At 36.0% G+C, this 22,653-nt stretch overlaps 2 protein-coding genes across 11 annotated transcripts; one reads left to right on the forward strand and one right to left on the reverse strand.

Annotated features, from left to right (window-relative positions):
* Positions 1-302: 302 nt before the first annotated feature.
* On the reverse strand, positions 303-20,164 carry nej (CREB binding protein nejire). 9 transcript variants are annotated; one of them, XM_081989852.1, is made up of 24 exons: positions 19,473-20,164; positions 18,384-18,476; positions 17,313-17,500; positions 17,051-17,255; positions 16,817-16,995; positions 16,557-16,770; positions 16,230-16,472; positions 13,407-15,524; positions 12,760-13,049; positions 12,545-12,702; positions 12,241-12,351; positions 11,402-12,179; positions 11,172-11,339; positions 10,886-11,122; positions 9,297-9,668; positions 9,048-9,239; positions 8,770-8,989; positions 6,268-6,513; positions 5,818-5,975; positions 5,509-5,706; positions 5,214-5,449; positions 4,883-5,151; positions 2,671-2,853; positions 303-2,499 (listed from the first exon to the last, which is right to left on the reverse strand). In XM_081989852.1, exons 1-24 carry the CDS (start codon positions 19,552-19,554, stop codon positions 2,381-2,383), a joined length of 7,257 nt encoding a protein of 2,418 aa, XP_081845978.1. In that variant the 5' UTR covers positions 19,555-20,164; the 3' UTR covers positions 303-2,380. The 9 variants fall into 9 exon arrangements, with proteins under 9 accessions (XP_081845978.1, XP_081845980.1, XP_081845976.1 ...); XM_081989854.1 differs by having other exon boundaries at positions 16,557-16,758; positions 17,051-17,258; XM_081989850.1 differs by having other exon boundaries at positions 16,230-16,469; positions 17,051-17,258.
* Positions 20,165-21,047: 883 nt separating this feature from the next.
* Positions 21,048-22,629, forward strand: LOC145735792 (polyprenal reductase). Of its 2 annotated transcripts, XM_081989866.1 has the most exons (5): positions 21,050-21,473; positions 21,524-21,721; positions 21,776-21,913; positions 21,964-22,127; positions 22,183-22,629. In XM_081989866.1, exons 1-5 carry the CDS (start codon positions 21,155-21,157, stop codon positions 22,273-22,275), a joined length of 912 nt encoding a protein of 303 aa, XP_081845992.1. In that variant the 5' UTR covers positions 21,050-21,154; the 3' UTR covers positions 22,276-22,629. The 2 variants fall into 2 exon arrangements, with proteins under 2 accessions (XP_081845991.1, XP_081845992.1); XM_081989865.1 differs by having other exon boundaries at positions 21,048-21,473; positions 21,524-21,913.
* The last annotated feature ends 24 nt before the right edge of the window (positions 22,630-22,653 follow it).

Raw genomic sequence — 22,653 nt, forward strand, 5'->3', positions numbered from 1 at the left:
CTGGCAATTTAAAACACACCTTTAGTTTATTCAAATTGGTCCTAGAGGCCTCTGGCACTTTTTAATAGCATTTAGAGGTCTATGAACCCTCTGATACACACAAGAAGGTTCTCAGTAGCATTTAAAGGTCTCTAGCTCATTCAAAATGGTTTTAGAGGCCTCTGGCAGTTTAAAACAGTTAAGACATTTGTAAAAAGCAAGTTTTTACGTCTTGTTTCTTTTAAGGGCATTTTGGACACAAAACTGGTCTATATAAGATATAACACTGTTTTTTTTACGAAACTGATAAAAACGTCAAAATATCGTGACATGTACTCGATCTTTATTTAATAAAATGCGATAAGGGACGTGACGTAACAGTCAGAAGTCACTAAACAGAGTATATCTAAATAAAACGCTTGTGATTTTTTTTTGACAATTTTTATCTTTTTTATATAATACTTAACGCTAATTTATTCTAATTCATATGTCCAAGTAATAAATTAGGAGGGAGTGTCGAATAAGTTTTCCATTTTTTGTTTATTTCTTTTTATTAATCTTTATTGCACTGGCGTGGATAAGATTGTCGGGAGCCAGCACACTCGAACATACATACATACACACACTCCACAAGCGTTGTGGAATGTAACACATGAAAAACAGACGATATATAAATTATAAATATATTATATAAAAACAAACAGGGGCCGTTTCGACGCACGCGCGCGAAACGTAAGCCACCATCACATTAGCAACCGGCACGTAGACCGGCACTTATAAATCTATAATTTCTTCTATACAAGTTGGGCGTTGGCTAGAAAAACAGCACAATAGTAAAAAACGAGCAAACAGTTGCGCAGCTATGCCTCGAATAGGCGGGGGTAACAATCCATAGTAAAACACAGCCTCGCAAAGCCCAAAATACTTTAAGGTATTTTCCTCCATCACTTGCTTAATCAATATTACGCTAAATTAATAATATTCACAAATATTTGTACAAGTCTCCTATTAAACATATTTACAAAATTATTTTTTATCTATTTACAATTTTAAGTCATTTATAATTTTCTATTTACAACAAATAAGCTGCTCAGGGCATTATCACTTAGTTCAACCTATGAACAAGACAGTTTTCTCATAGCTTTGTTCTCTCTGTCTGGATAAATAAATGCAAAAACAACATTAACCAATTTCTCCAAACAAGTCAGGTTTCAAAAAAAAAATAATATAAAGACAATGTTATATTGATAACTAGAAAGCAAAAAATTTGGGCTTTAATATAAAAATGACAGAAACAAATGTATAATAAATTTAAAATTGTAATAAAGAATTTCAGTTGTCAGTTAGTGTCCCACAATTAATGTCTGAAGTGAAGAGAAAGAGTTTCAGGAAATATTTCATGGCATTGACTAAAGAGAATTTAAAATATTTTAAAGTTACTTGAGAATTTTTTAACACCTTAAACAATTAAAATTAATAAGTGAAAATTACTTCAGAATCATAATTTCACTCTTCTTTCACAAGTTAGTCAGTTTTTTGCTTGTTACTGAGAGTTTGATCACAGGTATTCTGGTCGGTCAGCTGCGGTACAATTTAATTACTAAAAAAAGTATTGCTCCTTTTGTAATAATGTAAATTTGAAAAAATAAAAATAAACTATAATGAAAATTGTTTCCAATTCATTTTGAGCTAATTAATCTGTTATACTCTCAAGTTAATTACGAAGTTGTATTCTAAATGTTCCCAGGCAAATACGCTAAAATTCTTCTGAATGTAAAATGTATTAAAAAAATATGTTTTAATTTGTGATGTTCCATGCATGGGTAATTCAGTATGACGGAAGTTTTTTAATTTCCCATCATCTGTATTTTAGGCACAACTTCTTACTTTATCGCAAAAATCAAAGTCCAATGAAACAATGTAATAAAAAGAAAATTTTTGAAATGTGATAAATAAAGAATTTACGTTTCAAAAGTAGTGTTAAGCTGTTAGAAACTAAAAATTCAATTGTCCAAAAGACCGGTAAATAAGTATAAAATAAAAGTTGCTAATGAGTAAAGGACAAACTTAATAACTGTTATTTTTAGAAAGGGGGAAGTTATCAATATAACGTCTTCCTGTTGCCAACAACCAAAAAAATATGATTTCCGTATTAGGTATACTCAATAATAACTATCGAATCTTAACCCAACTTGACCGAAAAACTGGAATGTTGTTCTTGCATTGATCTACCTCGAACATGCGTCAAATCGTTTCAGGAATTTGACGAGTCCGGACGTCGAACGCATTTCCCTAAACCCCTATTCAAATATCACAATCTACGTTTTTGGGCTGTCGTCATTGACAATCACTCATCCATCGATCTCTTTCGACAAGACGAAATTAACAATGTTCGGCACCACTAAAGCTGTTCCACAAATTTACTTAACTGGTCCTGGGGAGTCATCGCCGGCAGGTCGTTATCCTGATTGGGAGCTCCCGCCGGACTTGCGTGCGGATGTAATGATGAGTGATTTTGGCCTGAATACAATAAAATTGTTTGCAAACTTGCAAAACGAGCAACAATATCAAGCAAGCAAGATTAAAAGGGTTCTGCGAGGTGCGGTAAACAAACATGCTTTTCGCGTATTTAATAATAACCAAACGGCGGAATACTTGGAGCTGTTTGTGGGAAGCTGTTTGGGTACATACCTAAAAGTAGTTCGGACGAAGCGAGATCATGAGGAGAAGGTTGAGGTCCTCTCGGACTAGACACAGCCTGATTTCGTGGCGAGGGAGAAGGTCGTGACGAAGGACTCGGTTGAGGACTTCGTATAGGTGGCGGACTCCTAACGCTCTGCATTAACTGTTGCTGAACGGAAGAAATTCCTTGGCCTGAAAAAGAAACCAATCCTTAGCTATCAAGTAGATGTTCCTAGAAAATGTCGACAAATAGGTTCACAACATTTTGTTTGTATGAAGAGATGGAAAATTCTCAAAAATTTATTAATATATTTTAGGAGAATCAAAAGCAACAATTCAGGCTTTGGACTACACATTTGTAAAGTATAAAATGTCAAAAGTAGATGCGTTTCTTGGAGGAACCACATTATAAAAAGTCTTTACAGCTCCAAGGAGCCAAATTTGACAGTTCTGACATTAAGGAACACTTTAAAGCTCGGATCTTCTTGAGTCTCGCGTCTGACGTCGTCAAAGTTTTTTGAAAATGTAGTATTTATTATTATTGGTTAGTTAAATAAATAATTTATGATTTATGTGACGAGGGAAGTGACAGATGACAAATGATAAAGCTGCGTTTTCAGATACAAAAATGTGAACGTGCAAAAAAGGAGATCTTTGTGATGTCAATTTTGAATTTTGTAGAAGCAAAATAGAAAATAAATGACGTCAGACGCGAGACGCAAAAAATTGTTTTGTGAACTTAACTTAATACTTTGCTTGCGCCAAGTGACAGCTGTCATAATTGTTGAACTCACTCACCAGAAAGTAAAAAATGCCTAATACATCTGTTCCTTTGAGGAATTGCTCTGTAAGTTAGAAGCTAAATTTGTCAGTTATGACGTTAAGGAACACTTTCCAATTTTGCTCCATAGAATAGTGACGCAAAAAACATATCAAAGTGTATGTTACTGTCACAACTGTTAAATTTGCCCCTATGGAGCTATAAATAACAAATTTTAATATGATTTATCAAATAAAAGACGTATTTTGGCGTCAGAGTTTACTAGAGTGTTTACAATCTCATTTTAACTCATTCTGTTAAAACAAGATGGCCTATGTTACTACAGCATAAAACTCAGGTTAATACTTTCGGCAAAATACGCCTAAATACAACTAATCTGCCTATTTCAGTTGTATATGTTAGTGCTGATAGAGTTTTAACAGTTGATAGCTGTGAGGTGACGTAAAAAGCATATCAAAGTGTCACTTAGCCTCACAATTGTCAAATATGCAGCTTTATTGAGGTGTAAATACAAGGTACCACTGTTGCATTTGCATTTGATAGGTTTATTTCACTGCTGAATGAGATTTAACAGTTATAACAAGTGTCACCTGACTACAAGCCACACTATAAAGTTTCCTGTCAAATTTAACGTCTTAAACTGTCATTTAACGTCCCAACTGCCAAATTTAACTCCACAAACTTATACAAATAACATATTGAGGCGTGATTCATCAAAAGAGACATTTTACAGTTTTACGGCACCGTTTAATAAGATTTGACAGGTGACTATAAGCCTGTCACAATACAAGTTCTTTCACTTCAGGATAATTTTATTCTAAAAATAATTTCTATAAAAACCGTGAAATAAGATATGTTGCGTCAGTTCCGTCATTTTTTATAAATTATCCTAAGAATAAATTTATCTAGAGGGAAAAGTATCGGCCTTTAATAGTTTGTTAATCTTTCATTAATAAAGATGTATTCCACAAAATAATATGCTGTTTTAAATTTCAAACTAAATTTGAAGACAATGCTTCAGATTTCATGTTTTTGATTGTGGTAAACAGCACAAAGCAACTGATAAAAGGCCGCGTATTCTCGGTAAATTACTTTAACAAAGAAGAAATATTTAAAATTTTGAGAACATTTATAAAGGACAATACTGGATAAATTACTGTTTTCCGTAAATTCTGGGTGAAGAAAATTACCTTAGATCATCTCTCATCATAAAACTCTAGAATCTGGCTTAAAATGGCTAAAAATTAGGTTAAGTCAATAAACTTATGTTCCTTTATCATAAAGCACCAGTTTGCAGGAACATAAAAATTGTGATAGGCCCAGAAAATTAAATCTTATTAATTATGCTTCAGGCTGCATAATAAATTTGGACCCTTTCAAGGTAGCTTTGATAAAATGGTTCTTGTCATTAGTAATGTTGCAATAACTTATTAAACTTACCTTGGGGAGGTCCCATCATGCCTTGAGGTGAAGGCACCGGGGGTGGCGTAGGTTTCAGCCCCTGCATTTGCGGATACTGCTGATCGTTAAAGGCATTGTTATAACCCATGTGAGGCTGGCGTATTCCGGGCAGTCGTTGTTGATATCCTGGCTGTTGAAAGTTAGCCTGTTGTTGTTGCTGCTGCTGTTGTTGTTGCGCAGCTGCCTGTTGTTGCGCAGCTGCCTGCTGTTGCTGTCGCTGCATTGCTAGCAGCTGCTGATGCTTGTACCTAAATTAAAAACAAATGTTGAACTAAGGACTATTTTTAACAAATAGCAGTCACAAACTTACCACTGTTGTTGTTGGGTTAGTGGTTGACCAGGACCGCCTACAGGTACTTGACCAAGCCCCGGTTGGCCCTGATTTAACATTCCAGCTTGTGCCATAGCCATTCGTGATGCGTGTTGTTGCTGCTGTTGCTGTTGTTGTTGCGGTGGTGCGTTGGGTTGCGCCAGTATGTGTTGCAACTGCTGTGGTGGATTACTGCCCCCAGCCTGCATCTGTTGAGCTTGCACTTGCTGGACTTGCTACATTCAAAAATAATTATTACCTCCTTGTTGCAATTATTGTAAAAATCAAAACTAACCTGGCGTTGCTTAATAAAAGCTGCCATCAACTGCGGGTTCGCTTTCAATATAGACAGGATTTGTTGCTGTTGTTCGGGGCTCTGAGGTGATCTAAGCGTTTGCATGAGCTGCTGCAGGGCCTGCTTCTGCAGAACGTTTGCAGCAGAGGCTGGATTGCCCATCGGTGCTCCTTGGACATTTGGTTGTCCAGGTCGTACCTAAAAATACATTAATAAATAAAATTATTGCACAGAAATTCTTGTTTTATTATTATGTTTGAAAATCTCGGCGTTTTCAGCTGGATATTTATTTATGTAAAGTTTGTTTACCTGAGCAGCAGCAGCTTGGGCAGCGGCTTGGACATTTGGAGTCCCTCCCATGGCACCTGCACCAGGATTCATGCCTTGGCCTCCTGCTTGTCTTATACCAGGACCAACGGCACCAGGATACCGTTGTTGCCACTGATCCATTGGCAATAGATTTCCACCTAAAATAATTCAATATCTTTTTAGTAAACATGTTATTTTAGTAATTGTACCAGTATGAACAGTTAACTAAATGTTTTCAAAGAAATGCTAGTTTAATTTTAGTTATATATGACTCAAATTTGGCAAGAGATTTTTACAACAATCATTGTGTTTCATTTGTTATAAGTACAAATCATAATATTTCGGGTTAAAACGCCTTTTTTTAATAACTAAAATAGCGTCTTGTGTAATTGACACTGGTTGGCAAAAAAAAACACAAATACAGCATGAGTGACTGAATAAAATTCTTACCTTGATTGGCACCAATATGACTTGGCATGCCACGAATTGAGGGAGGAGGAGGCATGGTCAAACTGCTCATCACTGGTCCAGGACACCCTTTGCCATAGCCCACGTGCGGCGCTTGTTGTCTGGCGGCTTCTTCCTGAACTTGCTTCACTACTTGAAGAACATTGGCCGGCGGTGTTTGGGTACCCGGTTTCATGCCAATACCCGGTTGATGAGAAGATTGCATGTTCATAGGAGCATTAGGTAATCCTGGAACAAAAGTTAAATCTTGCAATAAAACCGTACTTTGACTTTTAATGTTGTGTTGGAAAAATGCCCTTTATATTTTAAACTTACGGTCGATGGTAGTAAGTTAAGACAAGTATGTCTGAACTAAACTGGGCGCCACTGCAACCGGGACAGTGACATTTTTAAAACCTCATTTGAAACAAAACGACAGAATTTGATCCAAAAAATGCGACATAGCAATGCTCAATCTCGAATTCAGACAGTGGCTTTGATCTTTCACTCTAAGTCTAAGTAATTCCTGTATTATGTGTTACATAATTTTAAGTCAACCTTCTTGGCCCATAGAATCATACAAATTCTCTAGAGACAATTAAAGTGAGATAACAATTGGTGCAAACAATTATTTTCAAGTTTAACTCACTGTCTCTGGACTTATCTAACATGGGACTTGTCCTAAAAAGTACTCAGATCTTGAAACAGCTAATGTTGAACATAATGCTAATATGGCTCCATACAAGTTTCAACACTGCCATATCCATTTTCTGGATAAATAGATATTTTCTCAAAATCATGACATAAATTAATATTACCCTGAACAAGTTACTGTGTTAGAAAAAAAATTTAATATTGCTTGAGACACGGGACACTAATTGGAAAACGACCAAAAACGTCCCGATATTTGACCTAAACAACAACAATTCCTTATGTTAAAACAAAACCAACAAAAAATTATTGATCAATTGGAGACTACTGAAAAATTTAACTTTTTTCACGCGCTTCTTTTCCACCCTGTATAGTGAAGTTACAGTGCCTTAAAATTTAAGTTTCTCACGTCTGCAGAAAGCCAATAAATCAAGCCCAATGCTAAGGCAAACAGTAATTTGTTTTGAAGTGGCCAGGTTTTAAATATTACCCAAAAACTTACTGTCCTTTGTGTGGTGCGCAGTTTAATATTTACTGCTCAGATTAATAACACAATACAGATTGTGATATCCTATGAAGCAGTGTCAGAACAATAAAACTATAGTTTTCACCTTATCAAAAACTAGATAAAATCTTTGTCAATGGCTATATTGACAAAGATTTGTGTGCTAATCAATCAGTTATCAATTGACAATGTACCAAAAAAAATATGACACATTTTAAAAGTAGTAGTAGTAACTAACTTTTGTTAGTTTAATGTTTAAATATGATAGTTGTTCTTACGATAGTCAGCAACAACTGTATGTCAGAATTGGAATGATAACAATTTTTTATAAGAGTAATTTGTTTCTATAACAACACATAATATGATTGACATTTGCTCCCAGTGTAAAATAGAAACGAGTAGAAATTGCTTATCAGAATGAAAGTCTCTTATGTAGTCTAGTTAATGATGTGTTAACAATTGAAGTGTAAGAAGTTTCAAATTTTTTTAATGTAAAGTTGGTACTCACTGAGTTTTGCAGTATTTGACCGATAAATTATTTGCAAAAATGTGATAGTTGGAATTTTATTTTACCTTTCCTAAATGACGTAATTTTAGCACCTTCCTTTCCAAATGGAAGATTTTCACAAAAAAGGCTAATCGTTGATTTCCTCATTTTGTCTAATCAATAACATTTACGTCACTTAAACGTAGATAAATGTCACAGTAAATGTTCTGCGTATTTTGAATACGAAAAGAAACAAAGTCAAGAAGGGATTATTGATTACAACAATAATCTGTATGATAGAGAGATTACATGGTTAAAGTGAGTAGTCCTATCCTATGCTGAATTAAAAAAAAAAACGGAATTTAAGCAGACCTGTCCAATTTTATACATATTCCTCAGAAAATGTAGAAAAACCAAAATAACTACATAACACAATGAGAGATCAAATCATGTAAAAAAATGTATGCTAATAAAACCAAATTATTATGTAAGAATGATAATTTTACAAAACAAATATTGGACCAAATTGGAAAGCATTTTTAAACGGCTTAAATGTCGTTTCTGCTTTGCAACTATTTTGCAAAATATTGGTTTTAAGTGGAAATTAACGAGTTACTGTAAATAGCTCCAGAAAACTATCTCTAACTGAAAAATCAGTAATTTTAGGAAAGTGTTGTCAAATGTCAATTATCAAGGTGTGATTTATGTTGATACGTAGTTTTTTCAACTATAAAACTAGAGACAGACAAACAATCAGTGTGAATGAACTCCTTATTGTGTGGTTAACCACCTGGTATTAAGCACACATAATATATAACATCCAATTCTAAATTTAAAAAAAAATCTAAATCAAATCACTTACCTGAATTCATACCACCAACAGGACTAACAGCGCCCGGTACAACTTGTTGTCCAACCCCAGAAACGCCACTGGTGTTACCACCTTGCATAACATTCCCAGATGGTGCTGTCCGCGACATTACCGCCATTCTACGACGCAGTAATTGTGCTTGTTGCAGTCGCTGCTGAAGTTGTTGTTGCTTCAGTTTGTACTTGATATTTGGACAGAATGGCACAGGACACTAGAAACAATTACTCATTTATTTACTTTGAAAACGCAAATAGAAAAAGCAAAATTACCTTATTTTCTGGACAGTTCTTAGCATGATAACAACACAAAGCTATGAGCTGCTTGCAAATAGGACAACCGCCGTTCGTTTTTCGTTTGCACGATCTCGTGTGATTGACTACACGACTCATCTTCTTGCAACTTGCTAGTCGACAGTTGGCATCGCGACATTGACAGGCGTGCACCAAAGATTGTATACATCTCTGCAATATTTGGTAACATTAAAAATCTAAATTACAATGTTATTAAAGTGATCCAACCTGAATAGATAATTTCCGGGCTTCCTGAGGATTAGTCTTATTGTTATCACTAGGTGAACTGGCGTCATCCAGCAATCCGAGCTTCTCCATTTTATGCTGATGACCCACCTTGCCATAGCACTGAATGCACAGATCAAAGTCGTCGCACACAGTACAGTGATAGCGCGTTTCCACGTGGGCTTTGCACTCATTGCACGTGTAGACGAATTTGTCCTGGCCTTGGTTGTGCAGCTCATACAACATGGACATGGTGCTGTACTTTGCTCGTCTCAGTGACGAAAATTCGTAGTGTTTTTCTCTTGCTAACGTTAAGAAAGCGTCGCGACCGTCCATTAAATCGCAACTGATAAAAGGGTCTGGATCTTGTATAGGCTGCAACAAATTTTTTTTTTCAAATATTTGAACTTTTTTGGGACAAGTTAGTTAGTCTTCTTTATTTCTAATTATGGTCACAATACATTTCCTGTAACTACAAAAAACATACATGAAACACAAAAAGAAACAGCGTCATTTTAAGATGAGCGTACACCTAATAGTCTCTTACATAATGGCTCTAAATTAATTAACATCTGTTTTACCTTTCTCTTAAAAAGTTTCTCATTTCTTTCTAATTTTAAATCATTTTGTAATGTATTATAAAGCTTCAAACAGGCATAATATGGATTTTTTTCGGTTATAGTTAATCTGTGTATCGGATAATTTACATTTACGCTTCGAGTGTTATAACTATGATGTACCTCCAGATCAAACATACTTTTGTTTTTGAAAAAGAAAACTATACATTCATAAATATATAGTCCCCACACCGTCAGAATGCCATTAGCTTTGAAAACCCCCCTGCAGCTCTCCCTGTATCCCATTTTCTTGACTATTCTAAGTGCTCGTTTTTGTAAAACTTTTTTCCATTAAGCTATTAGAACCCCAAAATATTATCCCATACTTGAGCACAGATTCAAAGTTTGTGTAATATAGGATTTTTAATGTTCTTTCATTCATGTATTTCGCAGTAACTCGTATGCCATAGCAAACTGAACTAAGCTTTTTGTTTAACTATAAAATATGATTTGACCAGTTTAGGAATTCATCCAAATGAATTCCAAGAAATTTGGTATGTTCTACGACCTCTGTATTTGATTGTCCAAAAGTTAGTGTTCCAGATTTTTCAATTTTAAATTGTTTTGTTCTAAAGAGTAGAACCTTTGTTTTATTATTATTAAGTAATAATCTGTTACTTTTAAACCAATCTTGTGCTCTGCAAAATAAGTTTTCTCCCGATAGTGCTAGGCTTTCTACATTTCTTCCCCCTGTCAATAAATTCGTATCATCGGCATAACACGTCACATGCTCATTTTCTGAAAGCAGAATGTTGCTCAGGTCATTAAGAAATACAATGAATAAAATAGGTCCCAATATGCTTCCCTGTGCAATTCCAATTTTATTTTCCTTCAGACTTGAGAAATAATTCTGTCCATTTTTTAATATTTTAACTTTTTGTTGCCTATTAGTTAAATATGATGAAAACAAATGTAATGTTTGACCTCGTACACCGTAAGCCTTAAGTTTTCTAAGCAACACACAAAATAACTTACCTTTAAACTAGCAGCTGATTGAACGGAATGCAATCTAATAACAAAGAAAACATCTTTGTGTTTGTCCATGGTGGCGAAAATTTTGGCCGACAAGTCATTGCCAGTCTGTGGAGTATTAGATTTTTTGTTATTGCTCTTTCTTTGGTTCGCTTTGGACTTTGTGCTCTTCTTTGCTTTTTTTTGTCCCTTCTTTTTGCCGTCGGGTCCCACTTCACTCTCCTCCATGGAAGAGAATATCTAAAACATCATTAAATTGTAAGTGAAATTCAAAGTATAAAATACAGACTTTTCTTACTGCTGCCTCCGCCGCTTCTGCCTGTCTTCTTTTCTCTTCTTCTTCCTGGTCCAACTCTTTAATACTCTCTTCAAGGACGTTAGGCCAAAAGTCGCCCTCAAAGTAAGGAAGATCAGCGGCTGAACGTAAGTTATCTTCCATGGCCTGTTTGAGTATATCCTAGAAATGTCAATTGCAATTTAGTAAAGTGTTACAAATACATCCTTAAAAAAAACGGTTACCTTATAATCAACTATAATTCGCTCAATAATGCCTTTATCAAGCATTTTTTTATACCAGTCTTGCAGTCTCTTAGGTTTAGGAATCTTTTGATCAGGAGGATGGCAATGGAAGATGTAGTCATCACCCTCGCTGGGCGGACAAGCCCAAATGTGCGCCATCGTATACCCTAATTGCTTAACGTAGTCTAAATAGCCTAACAGAATTTCGTGATACACCGCAGTCCTGAACTGTTTAGGCTTAAAAAAATGCACCGAATCTAAATACGCTATGTAAACACGCCGCGTGTTGGGAGAGGGACACTCGCTCCCGTATTCCTGCACGTGCATTCCAAAGAAACAAACGTCCACACCGTCGATTTCTTCAAAAGCAAAAAGTGCTTTTGCCCGATACGGAAATTCTGCCGATAACTCGCCGGTTTCAACGAATTTGCTTCGCATTCCCGGTTTCACTTCGACCGTCTTTTCACTGCTCGAAACTACGCGAATATGCACATCACCCGCTCCTGCCTCTTTCTTTTTCAGGAAAAAGTTTACGCGATTCTCGATGTAAATGCCCAAGTTCGTCACTGGCAGTTTTTTGGCATTAAATTTGTTGTCGCGTCGCTTTTGGTTCTTCATTTTCAAACACTCGTCGCAGGTGAATCCTTGAGGCCAAATAACTTCGTGGTGCAGCACGCAAATACGATGAAGTTTACGTCCACAATCTGTACAATGGACAAAGTCTTCCATTTCTAAATGATCGTTTTTCATTTCTTTGAACTGATCTTTCTTTATTGCTCTGTATAAACAAAAATACATTAAAAAAACCTGCACATGAAATCAAATTGATAAAAACTTACGTTTGCGCTTGCGTTGGATCGTCTCCCAATGTGACAGTATCACCTTGAATATCATTAAAACATTTTTGGCAGAAGGTGTACCTATCTGATCCCAGACCATAAGCTTTAAGACTGAAAAGAAAATTAACAAATTTACCACTTAAAACTCAATAAATTGGTAATTTGGAAAAAACTTGGTGTACTATTGTGATGAGACTAAATAAAATATAAATAAGACCTTTTAACCACCAAGAAAAATAATAACAAAACAATATTCTGGTCAGATTTTTATCACTTGCCATTAAAAAATCAAAACAGCACTTACCTATTTTGGTAACTGTAATATTTTGCATCTCTAGGAATTGTGCACAACTGTTTTCCATAGCAACACAATACTTGAGGATTAAAAGTATATTTCCGCCCGCAACAATAACCCATCGATTGCATCACTGGGTCGATCTCTTGTTCAAACACTTCTGACAACTGCAAGAAGTAACCAAAGTTTAGCATAAATTGGTAGTTTTGATTGAGATATCTTACCTTTGTACAATATCTATACACTCTACTAGTCTTTCTATTATACAGCCAGGCATTGTCAAACATCAGCCAGACATCGTCCACATACTCCCACGGGTCTAAATAAGTTCCAACGTCCAATTTCCGTTTGATTGTGGACAGATCCATTGGCTTCTTGACGATATCGAAATAATCTGGGATTCCTAATGATTGTGGATCAACCGGCTGCCTGAATGGTATACTTTCTGGATCTTGACGATATAATTTCTCCAAAGTTGGCATTAACTTTTGACGGAGCTCGTCAGGTTTAAAAACTAAATGAGAAAAATATGCTATTCAATTTTTTTCCAGAAACTGTGTCTAGGACTATTTTCTATCAAGGTCAACTGTTATATTTAAGACAAATCTTAGATCTATATGTTTACAACACATTTATAAAAATCTTAAGAGACATGGAGGCCAAAAATAAAATGTCTGATCCAAACAATGTTATGAAAACTGTTTTAAGACAACAAATAAAATTTTGTTGTGCCTTGTGCTGTTCATTTGATGCACACAACACTGCTAGGATGATAATGTTATCAAAAAATGTGAGTTTAGGTAATCGAAATCTAATCAAAAACCTTGAAAAGTAGGCCAAACTAAAAATAATTTAAAAACAAAGTACTGACCTTTAGTTCTTTTCCCCGTAGCTTCACCGCTCGACGTAGCGACTTGCAAACTGTCAGGGCTAGGTTTAATGTCTGCAGAACCATCGGTACCATGGTCATCCAAACCAGAGTTCTCCTCTTTGATCGTCATCTCTCCATCCATTGGTTCCATTTTGATTTCCGACTTGATTTCCGACTTTATGTCATTGTTCATATGTTTGCCTCCCCCACTTTGCTCGCCTTGACTGTCGTTCTGCGAATTATCCTCCATTTCCGACTTAATTTCCATCGGTTCGGTCTTAATTTGATCCAACTTTCCTTTGTTACCTTCTGATGCCGGCGGAGAGTCTTCGTTATTTTCGGAGGCGGCCATCAGAGCGGCCATTTGTGATGATAGTGAGGACTGTCTGGGTGCATTGAGGCTTGCCCTTTCTGCTGTACTCATGCCTTTACCCATGTTTCCTGGGGAAGCTTGCACTGGAGTTGCCGGTGAAGGGGAAGGGCCACGAGAGGAATTAACTGATTTCGGACCTGAAGCATTTGGTGTGGCATGAGGTGTTGGTACGTTTTCACTGTTTGGTAGCCTCGAAGTTCCGTTTTGCTGAGGTCCGTTAGTGTTTGCTTGTGACACTGGTTGAGGCGTAGGTTGTTGGGTAAAACTAGACGGTGACGGCGGAACTCGCGCATTACTTTTTAGTAAATCAAACTGGTTGGGTTGGTTGCCCGCAGGTGAAACTTGAGGTAACGTAATAGTTGGTCCATTTGAAATAAACTGATTGGAAGATGACGTATTGCTGCCCTGAGATAGTGGATTACCGAACGGCGATAAACCGGGATTTGAGGCGGTCGGACTAGGCCCTGGCAAACCAACCACGTTTGATTGTTGTTGGCCTTGTTGAGGCATAGATTGACCAGGTTGTACAGAGTTGGGTTGTTGTACTGAGAAAACCATTTGGTTTCCAGGTAGGTTACCTAACGCCAGACTAGCTGGAAGTGAATTTGGCGAACCTGAACGAAGTGGTTGTTGTGGTGGTACCATTGCCGTTGGTCGTACAACGCCCTGAATATTTGGTCTATTTCCTTGCTGCGCTTGCAGCTGTTGTTCTTTCCGCTTTTGACGTTTTTCTTCCAACTCCTTTTGAATTTTATAAATTTTTTCTGCGAGCAAATGATAGTATTCGGATCTGGAATTTGCCATTTCATACATGTCACCCTCCACCTTTCTTGCGTATGCAACCAAATTATGCATTCTACGATCAAGCAATGCTTGGGGATCGGGTGTTGGAAAAATTGCTTGAACTAGCTTATGCACTAAATGATTTCGCAAGTCCGCAGTCACCGATTGGTGCCATTCTTTGGTCCCTGTAACAGGTGATGCAGTCACCTGTCCTGGTTGTAAACCTCCTGGTAATTGACTGATAAGTCCTTGATTGACCGCTTCGGCTCCACTGGCCAACATGTTTGCTGCATTGGTTAAACTTTGCTGGAATGCGTTGGCTTGCTGATTGATGTTTTGTGCCTGTCCCAAAACGTTTGAACTAGGATCGCTTCCCATCGGTAAGCTCACGTTTGGTGCTATGCTAACATTTGGCGCAACTCCTTGAGGACCTGGTGGACATGGACGCAATATTCCAGCAGGTCCTCGATTTTGCATGGCTTGATTAGGATTCATTGGCAGTCTAATAGGTGGCCGGGGAGGCACCGCGTTGGGCAATAGCCCTCCCTGAGGATGAGTTGGAGCTGGCAAACCCAACGTGTCATAAGTCCGTCGCATCTGAGCATCTGATGCATTTACGGCTGGTGGTTGAGAGGGGTTCTGAGGCGTATTTGCAGTAGCCGCGGCGTTATTACTTCTATTTTTATCTGCTTGTTTCAGTGGTAAACAAACCGGACAATCTTGTCTTATACAGTTTTTCCAGTGACTTATAATTTGCCGCGAAGAGCTACAATGAGCCACTGAACAACTGCGGCCGGCATTACAGGTAGTCATGTGATTAAGTACGTTTTTCATTGTTTTACAATGTGGCAGTGTGCACGTCCATGCTTCTCCATTTGCTTGAGTAGACTCTCTTCTTTGACATTTGTGTGCGTGTAGCAACAACACCAGTTGCTGTTGAATCAATTTCCGTTTTTCTGGATCTGAAATTTTGAAGAAACACTTAATTTCCAAAGAGAAATATAAAACCATAACACTTAATTTAATATATCCTCACATTGTATTACATTAATTAGAAAATTAAGGTCTTAAGGTGTCAATCATAACTCAGAAGATTAGCTTGAACTTAAAAATGCTACCACATGGTTTCGAATATAACAGATTTTATTACACAATTATTTAGTCAGATTACAAGTCTCCATAATAAATAAACCGTGCAAACTAACTGTATGAAACTCCAGAACAAAAAAAATAATGAAACATTGATAAACCAAGCCATATTAATTATTGTACTATTCTTTGCCTCTCACAAGATTTATTATGTAGTGAATACAGAAAACCAACAAAGCAAAGGGCTTTTTTTTATAATTTTGACAAATATAATCAATCTCATCATTTCAAGCCTAATGGAAAGTAGTTCTTGATAGTGAAAAAAACAATTCTGAAGCCTATAAAACCTACCTGAATTTGTGATAATAAAGAACAATATTTTTGGTTATATTTTACACCACCGTGAAACAGAACTTGAGTTATTGTACCATTTAAAACTAGTGGGGTATAGAAAACATATAACCATAGGAAATCTCACTCTACTAAAACCTCTGACTACCATAACATAGAACTGTATGTACAGTTAGTCACTTTTTACAATAAACACACATTAATAAACAAACTAAAAAACTACTTACCAGTAGATGGTGCAGGAGGTGCTCCAGGTTGACCACCCTGGTTTTGGGTAGCTTGTTGAGGACCAGGCTGAGATACACTAGGTGCCCCTGACTGGGGTTGGGCTGGTGATGGGGCAGGTGGTTGTGTTTGGACCATACTCCCATCACCCCCTAGTGGACCTACATTACCAACTGGTCCTGCTGATGGTGCCCCAAATCTAGGACCAGCTCCTGGAATTTTTTGTTGTGGAGTGACCACTCCTACTGTAACCAAACAGATTAAGAAATATATTGAGTTCAAATTCAAATTTACAACAATAGCTGCATGCTAATTAGCCCTTTACATACCCGGTGGACCACCTTGCCCTATGTTTGAGTTTGGATAAGAATAAGGAGAATTTCCTGGCATTCCTTGATTGATGGCTCCACCAATAATAAGATTTGAGTTCTGTAAGCGTGCATTGCCAATATGCAGACCATGAGGGCCTGGCTGTCTTTGCTGCTGTTGAAGGTGGGTCATTCTATTCAACATGGGACCATTTTGCAAGCCCTGACGTAAATACTGAATTAAGACACACTAATGAAGATCTACTTGACTGACTACATACTTGAGGAACATTATGGCCACCTGGGTGATGAGATTGAGCACCAATCATATTCTGTGTAGAGGTGAGTAGAGGTTTATTGACAGCCCCGCTACTGACAACTAATCCTCCACCACCCATACTTCCAATAGAATTCATACTACTATTAGTCATTATCATATTCCCTCCTGCATTATTAAGTCCTGCAACAATTAAAATCATTTTTTTTGAGAAACAATATAGAAAAACCCAACCAACCTTGTATGGAACTCATTATTTGGGGACTGCTGCCATTATTTGAGACAGCCTGCATACTTGCAATGCTGGATGGTAAACCCCCCATGTTTAATTGATCAACTCCACCTTTTGCAACTGATACATTTGGTGGAGACTGCATGTTCGAATTCTTATTGCCAAGCTGACCACCCGCCATCAAAGAATTACTGACCATGCCTTTGTTACCCTGCTGAAATCACAAATAATAACATACACCTTATTAATAATTATTGAATTAGCATACTTGTGCTATATGGTTGAGCTGCATTTGTCTGATAGTATTAGGATCAGCACCATCCATGCCATTCTGCATTGCACCTGGTCCCGGTCCTTGGGCAGGAGGTTTTAGATTACCTGGTATGTGTTCCATCCATGAGGAATTTGAAATAAGCTCATCAGGAAGATCTTGCTCCAAAATGTTAGCAAGAACATCTATAAATCGGTGATTTATCATTTTCAATGGTTAATGGCAAAATACTTAATAAAGTACAATGTTTACCCTTAAAGTTACCCATCACCTGGTTAATAATTGTAGTAAAACATGCAAAAACAAAGAGAAAGACAAATAATAATTTAGTTTAAAATTTTAACAAATGTAATCTCTCTGTTTTTGCATTAACTTGATCTTGAGCAAGTCCAATATTTTTTAGAAAAGAACTATTTTGATAAAAAATGTTGATTTTTAATAAATGTTACAAAAATCAATTTCTAGAAAAGACCTGTTCAAGTTCATAATGTTAAAATTCTTAACTTTTGTACTTGGTATTTACCATTTAAAAAAAAATCATAGATATAACATTTTCTTTCAGAAAACATCCTGCAGATACAGGGAATAATCAACAAAAATGATAATTTACAGCATTATATTACTTTTAAAAACATCTACATTACTGAAACTACTTTCATGCAGTTCTAAATTAAATTATGTAAAGCACATCAAGAAGAGCACTAAGAACAATATTTAATTAAGTGTTCTGAGAAGCAAGTATCTAAAATATTGTTACATTTATAAAATAAGGGGTTATTCATGGTTAGTGTGGTTACTTGGTACTTAAAGGAATTTTGATTGCTTTTTACTGAAAATTAATCTTTCCATCCATTTGGAGCATCATAACTTCAGACAAATCATGTAATATCACAGACAAAATGAATGGTTACTTTTATGTCCCAAATGGATGTTTATAAAATATGAGGAACTGCAATCAAAATTCAGCAAATTCTTGTCAAATACCAATTCAATGGTCCATTATTATGTTATCATTACTGGTATACCATAACAATTATTATTATTATTAACAAAGGCAATAGTATTTACTTTGACTTTGGCCAATGTTCCACTGGTTCCTAGGACTGAACACACCACCACCTTGAGTAGAGTCTGTGGATCCCAACCCATAGTTGTTGAAAGCTATTGAGGTATAGTACAAGTCAGGAAAGTTGTATGCAGTTATAGTTTGTTTTTGTTATTTAAAAAAAGACAAAATTCATTCATACTCTGAATTTATTATAATATTCCAATAATATGAAGACCTTAAATATGCCACTGCCTCTGCCAATAGGTACACTTTTTTACATATAATAAACCAATGTAAGAAATATGTTCTCAGCTGTTTTAGTGGAATTTTGGTATTTTTTTCTAACAGAGAAAATGTGTATGTAATCCAGCCAAAATTTTGCTCAAGGCAGATGGAAAAGAAAACCTTACTACCCTGTACAGCTTGCTACCACAGATTGCAAACTTTAAAAGAAATAACTTAAATATGTATTCTGAACAAGAATCAACCAGAATTGATGATAGCCGAAAAGTGTAAAAAAAAGGACAAGCTTCCGGGTGGGTTGTGAAAGAAAATTGCTCTCATCATTGGTGGTTTAGTGGTTTTTACAGTTGGATATTAACAGTAACAGGAATTTAAAGGCTATGTCATCTTGATCTCTAAAGGGCTGTGCAAAACAGTACTTAGTCCTGATCGCTTTGTTTTTGGCATTGCAATTCAACATGTTTGTAGTGTTCAAACCTTTTTCTCCTAAAAAGCAACCCTTTATCTGTGTACTATGTTTTAATACTGAATCTAGCTCATAAGACAAAGTTTACCCCATAACAAATATGGGAAGTGAACATCCAAGCCTTGAAGCAAAGATTCCAGTTCAATCATAGGAAATTTAACAAAGAGAAAATGTTATTGTAGGTTGGAGTAGTACATTTTATGAATTACTTAATACATGTTTACATAAATTTGGTATGATGTTTTGCTGGAAAGTATCTACAAAAGAGTGAATAGCCAAAGAGCTGTAGTGTAAACCTACAAGTAATGTTTTTATTTTGGCAGCTACAGAAACGTATCTCCCGCGTTCAGCCAGGACATGCTTGAGGCAAAATAAACACACATTATGGATAGCTACTTACCGGACGAATCTGACGGACCCGAAAAGGGGTCCAATTTTTGCCTTTTGGGATTCGGGGGCCCCTCGACGAGACGATCATCCATATTGGAACAACAAAGTCTCCCTATTTACAAGCCACGGCCGAAGCTCGGGCTCAGAAATTTGCGCTGACCAATACAACTGCGCCCGATTTATTTATGCCGATATAAAGGTAAAAACATTATTTTTCTGGGCAAAATCAGAATAAATGGCAAAAAACAGTCGATGTATCGAAAGTTCGATAGTCGATGCATTGCTCAAGGCACATAATCATCAAACAAAAGTCAACCATCGGCCATTATGAACTTCCAATAGTCCGGTCTGTCGACTACACTTCGCGACGGGCTACAACCATCTTCCGTCAGAAATAAAGAAACAGTTCCCAAGTAAAACACTGAATAATCGCGATTCTATCAACACTTTTTCACAATCTATACTTAAATTATTGCACCGTACACGTTTAGGAGGCTATTTCTGGTCAAAAACGTCCCTTTTAAAAACACATAACTAGAAAACGACGTGAATTTCGTGTTAATTTCGACGCGACCTTAAACAGGCATTTCAACATGGCGGCTCTTTGATGGAACTTTTTCTACGCCTGTCAGAAATTTCTGTCTAAAATCTATTCATTTTGCCATTGGCGTAAAGCTGTCACGTGACCGTATAGCGCCACTTGATTGGACGAATCACCCCAGGAAGGAACGCCGTGACGTACGCCGGTCGTCATACATGACGTAAACAGCCGATGGGAACGAGGTTTACCGAAGAGGCAATCCACTATTTTTCAAGATTTTTCTTCGATTTCCTGAGCAATTCGTGTGTTAATTTATCAGAAATCACAAAAAGCTTTGTTTAATAACAGGTATTTATAGGGCTACCTGAATTTGAATGCAATATTTTAACCGTGCAGATAAAACAGAGCATACACAAAGAACAAAGAGTAAGGTTACACAGCGCCCCTGGCGGAAAAATGACGAAAACATTTTGAAATTGGTAAATAATATTGTATTTTTGTAAATTTTTATCAATATTAAATGTATTTTGACCATTATTAGCCTTACAAACAAACTACAACAATGTGATGGCAATACCAAATAAATTATACTTAATAGTAAAAAATATTGACCAAACCAAAATGTAAACACGATTCAAAAGACACACAGGTGGCGGCTACTTTTGGCGCTTTCTCACAGTTTGGCGGGCAATACAAAATGCAAGAAATGTATGAATAATGCACTAATCACTACTTAAAATTTTTTAGTTAGTTGTAAATCTTAATTTTTGTATCATTCCAATTAAAAGATGAAAGTCAGGTAAATTTAGCTGTACTGTACTAATAATAATAAATGTAAATAATAGTGATGTGTAGTGTGCACATTTGCTGTAGCAAAATATGCTGTTGCTCTTTGACGTAGCAACTGATGCACAAAAAGCTGAAAGGGTAAAAAAGCAAAACGTTTGGTAAAATTTTATTCATTTCTTTAAATTAACTTGAAATCCTATAATGTAAAAACAAATCGGTATTTTTTACATCCCTATTAAGTGACAGTTGACGTGGCGCCATTTTATTGGTTTTGTTTACATTACATTTGGAATTTGGCATATTTCTTAATTCAAAATTTACAGTTTCATTATAAGTAAAACATAAAAAAAGAACTACTTATTATGAATTTTATAAGGGTGTTGTTTAGCTTACTGACTGTTGTTATTATCATATATTCAAGTATTATTAACTTTTTTGAATCTAGGTTGCCTCAGTTTCTGTCCCAGATATTTCGTTATGGAAAGTTTGGCTCAGAAAAGCAGTCAAAACTGGCAATAGAAGTGCCCAAATCCTGGTTTAAGCATTTTTATATACTTGCATTTTTTTTGTATACTTATTTACTGTGGCTAGTTACTGCAGTTTACATTTTTAACAGAAATGTACCTGATCATGTAACCTACTTTCTAGATCTGAGCTGTGGCAGTGAAAGAGTCGCTTTTGGTAAATATAACTAACTAACAATGCATAATAACTATCCTATTTAACTTTAGTGGAGAAGCGTAATGTCTTCATTGCTGTGCTGTTGTTGACAATTCAAGTTTATAGAAGGTTCTATGATACTCAAAGAGTATCAGTTTTTAGTGAAAAAAGTAGAATGAACTTGAGTCATTATCTGGTTGGTCTTATTCATTATCCTGGGGCTGCTTTAGCTATTCTTTCTGAAGCCCCTCTGTTTACTAAAACTCCAGGTAAGTTTCATCCTCCAGTCAAAAACTTTCAATTTTTTTGCATTTGTTTTGTAGAGACCATTCAGAACCAATCATTAAATCTACATTTATTAAGTGTATCAGAAAAAATTGCCATTCTTTTGTTTATGTTAGCTTGGAAGCATCAATACACTTGCACAAAAATATTGGCCAATTTAAGAAAAAATGAAGATGGTTTGCTTTTCAATGCCTGTACAGGGTTTTTGTTTAAATAAGCTTTCTAGGTCAAGTAGTTTCAAGCAAATATAAGCTGCCTCATGGAGACTGGTTTGAACTTTTGTCATGCCCTCATCAAACAGCAGAAATTTTGATGTATTCCTGTTTGATGTGGATATTGTGGAACAATATTACTTGGTTCTTTGTTTTTAGCTGGGTTTTATCTAATCAAGTATGGATAACTACTGGAACCAGTATTAAAAAACTAATATACTTCAATATTTCAGGTTGAGACAATATTGATGTCTCATTGGTGGTACCAGAAGACATTTTCTTATTTTCCTAAAAACAGAAAAGCTTTGATACCATTTGTGTATTAAACGCACATTTAAGGAGATTTCTCTGTCCACATTTTTACATTACATTCCTGTTTAACTTGCCTTCTGATATTGTTGTCTGCTGTGATTATTTGTATTATATTAAATCTCATATTGTAACTATTCATAGCTCAAATAATAGTTATATACAGGATGACCCAAACTTAATTTTATTTTCGAATGTACTCTGAAACTGACTGTGTTTTTTATTTTAAGTTTGTACCACCTTATAAATGTTAACTATATGTATTTCTTGTTTTACATAATTGTCGTGATTTTTGTTGTGTAATATGCTTATATTTGTGTGTGTGTCAAATTTAATCTTTTACAAATAAAATTTTATGTTTTCTATTTCCACCCATGTGTATGTATGTGATATAA

This window comes from Ips typographus, linkage group LG11 (genome assembly GCF_016097725.1).
Source record: "Ips typographus isolate SLU linkage group LG11, UJ_Ityp_2.0, whole genome shotgun sequence".
Classification (NCBI taxonomy): Eukaryota; Metazoa; Arthropoda; class Insecta; order Coleoptera; family Curculionidae; genus Ips; species Ips typographus.

Excerpts from the sequence above, each read along its gene's own strand:
- nej (XM_081989849.1), bottom strand. The coding sequence starts at position 19,554 with ATGGATGATCGTCTCGTCGAGGGGCCCCCGAATCCCAAAAGGCAAAAA. Across the intron at positions 16,473-16,556 it reads AGGGCAAGGTGGTCCACCGG|TAGGAGTGGTCACTCCACAA; the intron begins GTATGTAAAGGG and ends GTTTGGTTACAG. Across the intron at positions 2,854-4,882 it reads CATGATGGGACCTCCCCAAG|GCCAAGGAATTTCTTCCGTT; the intron begins GTAAGTTTAATA and ends TTTCTTTTTCAG.
- LOC145735792 (XM_081989865.1), top strand. The coding sequence starts at position 21,155 with ATGAATTTTATAAGGGTGTTGTTTAGCTTACTGACTGTTGTTATTATC. Across the intron at positions 21,474-21,523 it reads CAGTGAAAGAGTCGCTTTTG|TGGAGAAGCGTAATGTCTTC; the intron begins GTAAATATAACT and ends ATTTAACTTTAG. Across the intron at positions 21,914-21,963 it reads TTTAAGAAAAAATGAAGATG|GTCAAGTAGTTTCAAGCAAA; the intron begins GTTTGCTTTTCA and ends TAAGCTTTCTAG.